This window comes from Phaseolus vulgaris, chromosome 11 (genome assembly GCF_000499845.2).
Source record: "Phaseolus vulgaris cultivar G19833 chromosome 11, P. vulgaris v2.0, whole genome shotgun sequence".
Lineage (NCBI taxonomy): Eukaryota > Viridiplantae > Streptophyta > Magnoliopsida > Fabales > Fabaceae > Phaseolus > Phaseolus vulgaris.
Window position 1 is genome coordinate 15,537,506 of NC_023749.2, and position 10,927 is coordinate 15,548,432.

Sequence of the window (10,927 nt, forward strand, 5' to 3'; positions counted from 1 at the left end):
CCATTCAATCCACTTACCACAGAATCCCAATCTTCCTAGCATGTAGTAAATAAACTCCCATCTTACTGAGTCATATGCCTTTTCGTAATCAACCTTAAACACCACACATTCTTTCTTTTTCCTCTTTACCTCCTCAATGGTTTCATTAACTACTAACACACTATCCAACAAACCCCTTCCTTCCAGAAAAGCAGACTGCCTAAGGTCAATGACTTTATTCAACACCCTTTTCAACCTTGAAGAAAGGATTTTAGATACAATTTTATACACACATCCCACCAAAGAAATCGGTCTAAAGTCATTCAGATGTTGTGGATTTACCACCTTTAGGACAAGAGTAATAAAGGAAGCATTAGTACCTTTTGGCCAACTTCCATCCTCTGCAAACCTTTGTACCGCACTCACAACGTCCCCTTTTATAATATCCCAACAAAAGTTTATAAAGCCAAAATTAAGCCCATCCGATCCAGGGCTTTTGGAGCTGTCACAATTCCAAACTGCCTCCTTAACTTCAACTTCAGAAATAACTCCTACCAACATTTCATTATCCTCCCTAGAGATACCCTTAAACTGAACATTATCTAATCTAACTAGTTGTCTTCCCCCCTACTGAATCTGCCCTCAAAGAATTCCTTCACTCTAGCTTTTACCTCAACCGGATCATCACACCATTGATCTCCGACCTTGAGGCCATTAATCCCATTATGCATCCTCCTCCACTTAATACTTGAGTGATAAAACTTTGTATTCAAATCACCCTGACTTACCCATCTCAACCTTGCTTTTTGCTGTAAAATCACTTCTTGTTTAACTCTGACTTGCCCCAATTCAGCTAAAAGTTGCCTCCTTTCCTCCCTGTCATCCACACTCAACTCCCCTTCATCATCTTTTCCATCAAGAACTTGGATCCTCTTTTCCAACTCCACTTTTTGTTTATTAACATCTCCAAAAACATATTTGTTCCAATTCCTTATGTCAAACTTTAACCTTTTCAATTTCTCTTTCAAAACGTACAGACCATTTCCCCTAATATCATAACTTTCCCACTTAGTCCTTACGAGCTCCTTAAAACAAACATCTTTTTGCCATACATCAAGACATCTAAACGGTTTTGGACCGCAATCAATGTTTATATCCTTTAAAATTAAAGCGTAGTGATCTGAGACTGTTCTCCCTTCCGCATACAATTTACTTCCCGACCATTTCTCCAACCATTCAAGGGAAACTAAAACTCTATATATTCTGCTTTTGACAGTCCCATTAGGTTTATACCAAGTAAATTTTCTACCCACCAATAGAATGTCGACCAGACAAGATTCTTCAATAAAATTATTAAAACTCTGTATTTCACTATTATAATTGACATTAGAACTTTGGCCTCTTCTCTCTTTAGCACTTCTATTAGAATTAAAATCTCCAGCTACACACCACAATTTTATTGGGTGATTTTTCCTTATCTCACTTATCTCATCCCAAATCACTCTTTTTTCTCTTAAGGTACCGCCACGGTAAACATTTGTTATCATTATTTCTACTTGCATTCCTTCCTTCCATACTCCTTCAATAATTGAGAAATTGTTCCCGTTTCTAAACCTTTTCATTTCAAAACAATCTTTCTTCCACATAGTAATTAACCCTCCGCCATTATTAACTGCCTCAATTTCAATCCAGTCAATTTCATTTGACCCCCAAAATTGATAACATCTTTCCTTACCAATTTGTTCACATTTTGTTTCCTGAAGACAAATAACTCCAACTTGATGTTTTCTAATAAGATCATTAATATACTTCATTTTTATCCCTTCCTCCCAGACCCCTAATATTCATACTAATCAGTTTCACCATCAACAACCTTTAATCCACCCCTACCTAAACCTTCCTTCATATTGTCCTTTTCTTTCTGACTTCTTAACCCGTTTAAGACATCTTCCTCACTTCCATAACGAGAGAACCATGTCATCAAATCATAGTAGTACTTTGTTTGGCTTATTTGTTTCTTGATTTTGGTCTAAATGTTTGTTTTGAATCTGCTGTGTTTTTTATCCTTTGGTGCCTTTTATTTTTAGATAGAGTTCATATTTGTGTTTAGATCTACACAAATTCCTTTTCATCAATTCCATTGTGTTTATCTTTTGTTATCTTGCTGTTTTTTTTTTCAATTTTTACAGAATCCCCTGTTTTACATAACTTTGGCTGTTTTGTTTAAGAAAATTATTTTCCCACATAGGAAATTTCTGATTCTCTGGATTATGCAAGATTGAGGTGTTACAGAAAAGATAAAAAAAGAATCAGCTCAAAAGAGTCAATAGAAAAAAAATGATAAATATTATAAAAACAGTGTGCAAATCTAGCGCTACAGTTGGCGTAACTGAACACTGATTTTGAAAAAATTATTAAAAAAAAAATGGTTCATGCGTTTGGAGTGAAATCAACGCCAGAATTTAGTTGAGATCTTGAATTATTTGCATATAAATTTTCAGAAGCAAATCTTAAAAGGGCAGCTCAGCATAAATCGGGGAAAATCACGCTCTCTGGCCCACAACAATTTTTCAGTGGTGCTGTTTTTTATTTTGAAATCAATTCTAGTGCTATTCTTAGGATCCATTTTGTGTGCCTACCTTTCTTTGAGTACCTTTATTTGCTTGTCTAATATTTCTTTGGAACTCTTTCTAGTTGTCACATTTTTAACTCCATTTGTGTGGTATTGTTTTTCCAATTAATTGTTTCTTGCTTTAATTCTTTGGCCTCTAAATTTGGTGCTGGATTGTTTCTCAATTGGTGCTTATTTGTGTGGAAATTTGACTTGAGTGAGGTCTAGTTGCTTGATAGGTGCTGGATTGGAGAATTATTGTCCTAATTCTAAGAGGAACAAAGGCAAGGGTAGAAACAAATACCTACCAAAAACACCACAAACACTTGGAGGGCCCAACAAAGAAAAGACAACCAAGGAAGTGCCAATAGCAAAAAAAAAAAAATCAACAAAGGGAGTTTTCTTAATTTTATTTGCAACTTAACTTTTGTTAATTACTTCTTTAATTACGTGATTAGACGGTGAGTGTGTCTTCAAGGGCTCCAAGTGTCCAAGAAGCCTCACCTAGGGCCAACTAGTGTAGAACTATCTAGTTTAGCAATTGTTAATTGTTTTTAATTGCATCTCTTACTTAATTAGTTTCGCTTTTTCAATTGTGTAGTATTGTTTAAAGCTTTGTTAAATTTGCTTGGTTGATTAGATAGCTTGCATTGTTTCTTGCATTAAAAATTTGATTTCTACATCCTCATTGTGTTTTAAGTGATTTACCTAAAGGAAGATTTGTGTGAAGATCTTGAGGGATAGTTTTTGGCTAAGGCAAAGACTTGGTATTTAAGAAATCCTTGAAATCTCTTTTAAAACAACTTTCCAAGGATATTCAATCAATTTCATCTAAACAATTGGAGAATGAGACCAAAACTAATGAATTGACTAAAGCAAAGGATGAGAAGTCTCACATTTCAAAAAAATTACCTTCTCATGCATCTATCTCTAAAGATCATGATTCTTTTGGGGAGGGAAGCCTTAGAATAAATTATTATTATCAAGCACCCCCTAGAAGACATAGAAGAGATAGAAAAGAACAAGAAAACCCAAGAGAGGTTAGGATAGACCAACCCCATTTCCATGGAAAAGAAAATATAGAAGTTTTCCTAGATTGGGAAATGAGGGTAGAAAAATTGTTTGCTTCCCATAAAGAAAGAAAGGAAAGAAAAATACAAAAGAAAAAAGAGGAGGTCGAAAGGGAAGCTAAAGAAAAAGAAAAAGAAAAAGAAAAGCATGAGAAGACCCTTGAGAACAAAAGGCGTGGGAGAAGAGTGTTCCTTCCCACAAGGTCATTCAACAAGACAAAAGATTTAAAAATACCTTTGAAAATATGTGTCTTGTTGAACAACCTCAAAGTCTTACCTTTTGTAAAGGAACACTTGCAAGCATAGAAAAAAAAGAAGAATCCTTAAAAGAGGCTTGCATAGATTATTTTACATATATACCAAGATATCCCCAAGTGAAGGTCAAGTTATCTATAGGTAACTACCAAACCAATTTTTTATGTGAGGTAGTACCTAAAGAAACTTGTCATGTCTTATTGAGACAACCCTTGCAAAGCATTAAAATTTTCATGAACAATGGTTGTATCAACGAGACTACCTTCACACATAAAAGAAAAAATCTTCATAAAGGAGAACTCATGGGCCAAATTAGAGTTGATAAAACTCTAGAGCTTTTAAAAGGAAAACTTTTGTCACCCATGAGAAAGGAGGTTCAAAGAGATTACCCTAGATACATTTCTTGTTTTAAAACTACACCTAAGGCAATGTCTCATGAACTCTATACTCCTTCACCTTTTGCAAATGATCCTTGGGAAGACACAAGCCTAAATTTCATATTAGAGCTTCCTAGGACAACAAAAGGTTTTGATTCCATTTTCATGGATATGGATAAACTCTTCTCTAGAGAAGTGATACATCTTCATCGTTTATCCTCAAGCATAGTGTTGGATAGGGCTCCAAATTTCGCAAACCATGATTTGAGGATTCTCTTGGGAAAACTTGCAACTAAATTGTTCTCTTCAAATTTTTATCATCCTCAAAAGAATGGTCAAAATAAAATTGAAAACATAGCTCTTTCTACTATGCTTCGAGAAATCATGAGAGACAACCACAATTCTTGGGATGAGTATCCTTTTCCTATTGAGTGTGCATACAATGGAGTAGTCCACAAGATTACTCATATTTCTACATTTGAAGTTGTATGTGAACATAGTCCTCTTTCCCTTTTAAAGTTGTTACCACCTCCTAAAGGAATTATGCCTAAGGGAAAAGTAACTATTATTGGAAATTTTATAAAACATAAGAGGATTAGAGGATACATACAACCATCAAAAGGGAAATATTGTGAAAAGTTGCCAAAAACAAAAGAAAAACAAAAATGGCAACTTCATACAATTAAGTTTTCTCCAATTGCTCACACTAACTCCTTTGCTTTGTTTCAGGATTCCCATAGATGGACATTTGATCCTGGAGGACGAGCCTAGTTTTCAAAATAAGAATAAGGTTGTTGTTCGAGATCAAACCTGTAGATCTGAGGACAGATTCTCTCAAGGAGGGGATGATGGAAACCATCCAGCCACATACATCCACATAATGATGATGAAGAAGAAGCATTGAATTTGAGGACAAATCCTTTTCAAGAGGGAGGGGATGATGGAAGAGGCCCAAGCCCATGATACAAGTTCAAGCTTCTGCTCAAGCCCAACAAATAGAAGATATGGGCCAACTAAGCATCATTGGATGTCTTTCTTTTGTAATTACTTTTAAGTATTTTTAGTAGAACATAAAGGGTGGTGTAGATATAAATATAAGAGGTGCAAATGTAAAAAGCTAAGCCACACCTTCCATGTGACATAAAAAAAAGGGTGTAGGTGTAGATTTAGGAGGTGCCAAAAAAAGAAACCAAGTCACACTTTCCTTGTGACTAGGAATTGGCTCCAAATTCAAATGCTTCTCATTTGAATTTCCCTCCACTTTCTTTTTAATTTCCTGCCCTCTAAACACTATAAATAAGAGGGCTTGGCTCATGTATTTGGAAGATTAATGAGAGTAATGTTATGCTGCCAACATTGTGCCATACATTGCTTTTGCCTAGTTTCTAGGACCTAATCTTCATCTTCATCACCTACCATAGGGCTGGCCGAACCTCCCTCTTTCCATACACATCATGCACCTTCAAGATCACCATAGCTCCTAGGAGGATCTTGCACATCTCACATCCTCCCTAAAAATCTACAATTAACACCAAATTTGGGAATAAAATGCTTGTATTCAAATAAAGCTCATAAAAAATGTAAAATTGTATAAATTCATAAATTAGGGATTATTTTATATGTAAATTAACAATAAATCCTCATAAGTACCTATATTTTAATATGAAATATTATTGAAATTAGACACTTATCACACTATCGTTTACATACTGAAAATATGCAAAACTAAAGTATTCAAAGACAATATTCCAATTTGTGGAAAAATAGCTATAACACAAGAAGGGACGGTTGAATTGTGTCCTAAATTTTTTTTACAGTTTTAAAAAATATTGTTTGATGATACGTTGTCAGACGATAGTTTCACACTTGAGAAATGATTTGTCAAAAACCTTTTCAAAAACTAAGTTTGAAAACTTATCCTTCTTAGGTTATTGCAGATTTAATAAAATGAAATTTTAATAGGATAAGGAAGGAGGAAAATACTAAGTGATTTTAATACTTTTTCATCTGACAACGCAAATTACATCCAATTCTCAATTAACAAATTGAGTTTCACTACCCAGACTAATGTTGCAAGATACACCATGAATATTATTTCGGCCTCGTAGCCACTATTGGCTAACCTATATGAGTATTTTTATTTAATCACTCGTGTTTAACCTGCCATGTATTCTTTAAACACTTAGTCACTTCTAGTTACAATTCTGAGTATTGTTTTAGAACTTAGAGGCTCCTAGCTAACCCAACAACTATTCTTTTACAAATAGTCACTCCTAGATAAGACATAGGATTGTCTAAGATGTAATAAAAAAATATCACATGTTTCACTCACCAAAGAGGGCAGCGTCTTCCGACACATACAATGTGTAAACTTTCTCTTCTAGTTTGCTAATGAACACAACAATGTTTTTACAAAGCTTTTAGGGCGCAAATTTTTTTAACAACATTTTGTCACTTTTGCAAATCAAACTCTTCTAACTCTTCTTCGTGAATGATGACTTTATATAGGGTTAAAGAAAAGAGTTGTTTCAAATCCTTTACAAGTCGTTATGAAGATTCAGTTCGTTTGAACACTTTCCTTCCGTTTGAGCAACTTTAATGTATAAGATACATTAAATACACTTCATGCATACATTAAATGTTCTCCTCCTATTGAATCAACATCTCAATAGCTGGTAGAACTTATCAAATCTTGGTCAGAGTACCTTTACTCAAAATTATGTGAAGGTGATTCGTACAGGCAGATAGTCTTTTCTAGAGTTCACAAAGCAAACGCCAGAGATTTGTTGATGCAATAGCTTAAACTCATTTACCAAGAGATTGTGGATGTGATATAAGTTGCTATGAATCTTCTTGGTGGATGAAGAAAACAAACATTCTTTACAACATAGAATAAGCATAAAGATATTTTCAAAAAGTACATCGTTAGCTTGAATTATGTGTGTATCATCTGAGCATAATAATGCTTATTAGATGTAAAAGAATACTACAGTGATATATCTTCTGATATATTAAATACTTACGTCTTTCATTATCTATTTTTAAAATTACTTTGTTTTTTGACAACACTTAATCAAAATATAATTTGTTGGATTTTACACAATTGAATCTTGGAGCAAGCAAAAGCCATCAGCTAGTCACTTAAGAGTTTTCATATCTATATGTTACATATATGTACTTGATTAGAAAAGAAACAATTTAGAAGAAAAAATTGTACGGGGACTTTTCTTGGGATATATCACACAATCAAAAGCTTATATAGTTTACAACCTGTAGATAAAAAAAAATCACAATTAGTAGAAATGGCAAAGTTGATTAAACTACTTCTTGGAATTGGGAAGAAGGAAAACTTACGAGAGGTAACTTCCTTTTTCCAACATAATAATCTTTAAAGAAGTTCATGAAGTGCCAAGAAGATCTTGATATGCTTCATTCACCTAAAAAAATATAAATAGATTTCTCACCACACTAGTACAAAATATGAAAACAACGACCCCTTATTTAGTGCGGCTTTGCGCTTAAACGCATTTGTAAAAAATGCGGTGGCATTTTTGTAATTAAATTGATTTACAAATGCGGTTCTATGGTAAGACCGCATTTGTAATTCAATTCGAATAATTTACAAATGCGGTCATAGTAAAGACCGCATTTGTAAATCATTCTGAATTGAATTACAAATGCGGTCTTTAGTATGACCGCATTTGTAAATCAATTCAGAATGATTTACAAATGCGGTCATAGTAAAGACCGCATTTGTAAATCATTTTAATTGATTTACAAATGCGATCTTACCCTAGAACCGCATTTGTAAATCAATTTTACCCTAAAAATTGAAGCGCGCCACTAGTTTTCACTTTCACTTTCGTCTTCTCCGCTCTTCGTTTCAACGTTTCGTCTTCTGTTTCAGCTCTCCCTTTGCATTGTAAGTTTCAGCTTCTCCGCTCTTCCGCTTCAACGTTTGTTTTCGTTTTCGTTTTTGTCATTGTCATTATTCACTTCCTTGGCATTGCATTTCGTTTCTTAAGTCGTTTTTGTCATATAGGTGGTTACTGTTCTATTGGGTTCGCCGGTTTTTTCAGCTCCGCCACTGCCACTGTCATAGTCGAAAACTTCCGCCACCGCTACGCCTTCGTCTTCGTCCTCGTCTTCGTTTTGTGCCTCTCCGATCACCGCCTGCGCCACTCCGATCACCATCAACCTAAAGGTTGGTGTTGTATTTAATTTATATTTAATATTTTGAATTTATATTTAATATTTTAAATTTATATTTAATATTTTGAATTGTTATTTTTCTGTATTATAATATATATTTAATTAATAACTAATACAACTTGGAATTTATAACTAATAACTAATAATTTATATATTTGTGTGTATTTTGAATTTTTGTATTATATAATTTCTATTTTCTTAAATTTATATTATATATTTAGTTAGTTGTTAATTACATTTTAATAAAAGTTTTATGTTATGTTAGTTATTGTTACTTTTAGAATAGAAATATCGTGTTTGGATTGAGTCTGGGGGTGTTCGACCCTCGGCAAATGTGTGAGATTGAATAGAATACTAATTATTAGAAAATCCTAACTATATTCTAGAATATATAATGGATCGAAGTTGGATTAATGTTGTTCGTATAAGTGATGAGTACGAAAGGGGAGTAGAGGAATTTATACAATTTGCGCAGCGTAACGCGATTATTAGTGGTCATGATGGAGCAAAGATCAGGTGTCCGTGCGTTAACTGTTTGAATGGAAGGATACTGGATGTGAATATCATGAGGGAACACCTGCTGTGTGATGGGTTTCTTCGATCTTATACAACTTGGACATGGCATGGTGAATTATTAAATTTACCACGTGTTTCCGTAACTGAGGAATATGTGGGTTCTACCATGGATGAAGCAGTACACGATGATGGAGATGATGATCGATTGGAGGACATGATTCGTGATGTGGGAGCTGAGTGTTTTGCAAAAGCGCATGGATATGAAAGTATGTCAAAAGATGCAGAAACTCCTTTGTATCCTGGATCAACTAACTTCACACGGTTGTCGGCGGTGTTAAGATTGATGAATTTGAAGGCAATAAACGGATGGACTGATAAAAGCTTCACGGAATTGCTCCAGCTGTTGAAGGATATGCTTCCAGAGGGAAATAGTCTACCTAATCGTAATTACGAGGCCAAAAAGATTCTTTGTCCAATGGGTATGGAGTACAAAAAGATACATGCATGTCCTAATGATTGTATATTATACCGGAAAGATTTTGAATTGTTGAAAAGTTGTCCGAGGTGTGGTTTATCACGTTATAAGTTGAAACAAAAAGATGATGATTCTATTGATGACATGGAAAAGCATGGACCCCCAATGAAGGTTATGTGGTATCTTCCCATCATTCCAAGGATGAAGCGTTTGTTTGCAAACCCAGACGATGCTAAGAATCTTAGATGGCATGCAGATGAGAGGAAATGCGATGGCATGTACCGACATCCAGCTGATTCTATTCAATGGAAGAAATTTGATGATGACTTTCCAGAATTTGGTAAAGAATCAAGAAATATCTGACTTGGTTTAGCTACAGACGGAATGAATCCGTTTGGTAATATGAGTACAAATCACAGTTCATGGCCTGTATTACTAGTTATTTACAACTTACCTCCTGGATTGTGCATGAAGCGAAAATACATGATGTTGTCTATGATGATATCCGGTCCGAAACAACCAGGGAATGATATTGATGTTTATCTAAGTCCCCTAATTGAAGATTTGAAGTTAATGTGGGACCAGGGTGTCGAAGTATTTGACGGATTTGCTAATGAAACTTTCAAGCTTCATGCCATGTTATTTTGCACCATCAATGACTTTCCGGCATATGGTAACTTATCAGGTTATAGTGTTAAGGGTCACAAAGCGTGTCCAATATGCGAAGAAGACACTGCTTCTCAACAATTGAAACATGGAAGGAAAACAGTATATCTTCGGCATCGGAGGTTTCTTAGAAGTCATCATCCTTACCGGAGGTTGAAAAAAGCCTTTAATGGACACCAAGAGGGTAGTGGTCCACCAACTCCATTAACCGGTGTTGAGGTTTACCAAAAGGTAAATAACATAGACCACACCTTCGGTAAGTCCAAAAAAAAGTCATCTGTGACAAATATTTGGAAGAAGAAATCAATCTTCTTTGATCTTCCGTACTGGTCGAGGTTAGAAGTCAGACATTGTATAGATGTAATGCATGTTGAGAAGAATGTGTGTGATAGCTTAATTGGTACACTTCTTAACATTAACGGGAAGACGAAGGATGGTCTAAATGCTCGTTTAGATTTGATTGAGATGAACATACGCGGCGAGTTGGCACCCATAGAAATGGGTAAGCGTACATATTTGCCCCCAGCCTGTTACACAATGTCAAAAGATGAAAAAATTAGTTTTTGTCAATGTCTAAAGGGTGTGAAAGTGCCACAAGGACATTCCTCAAATGTGAAGAGCCTAGTGTCAATGCAAGATTTGAAGTTAATTGGGTTGAAGTCTCACGATTGTCATATCTTGATGCAACAGTTGTTGCCGGTAGCTATCCGTGGGATCTTACCAAAAAATGTTAGACACACCATAACCCGTTTGTGCTCATTCTTCT

General features: G+C 34.9%; 1 protein-coding gene across 1 annotated transcript; it reads right to left on the reverse strand.

Moving 5' to 3' along the window:
- Positions 1-590: 590 nt before the first annotated feature.
- Positions 591-1,793, reverse strand: LOC137835171 (uncharacterized). The gene has a single exon (XM_068643550.1). The coding sequence runs from the start codon at positions 1,791-1,793 to the stop codon at positions 591-593; it is 1,203 nt and encodes a 400-aa protein (XP_068499651.1).
- Positions 1,794-10,927: the final 9,134 nt, after the last annotated feature.

Bases quoted from the DNA above. Each gene is read 5' to 3' on its own strand.
- LOC137835171 (XM_068643550.1), bottom strand. From the start codon at position 1,793: ATGAAGTATATTAATGATCTTATTAGAAAACATCAAGTTGGAGTTATT.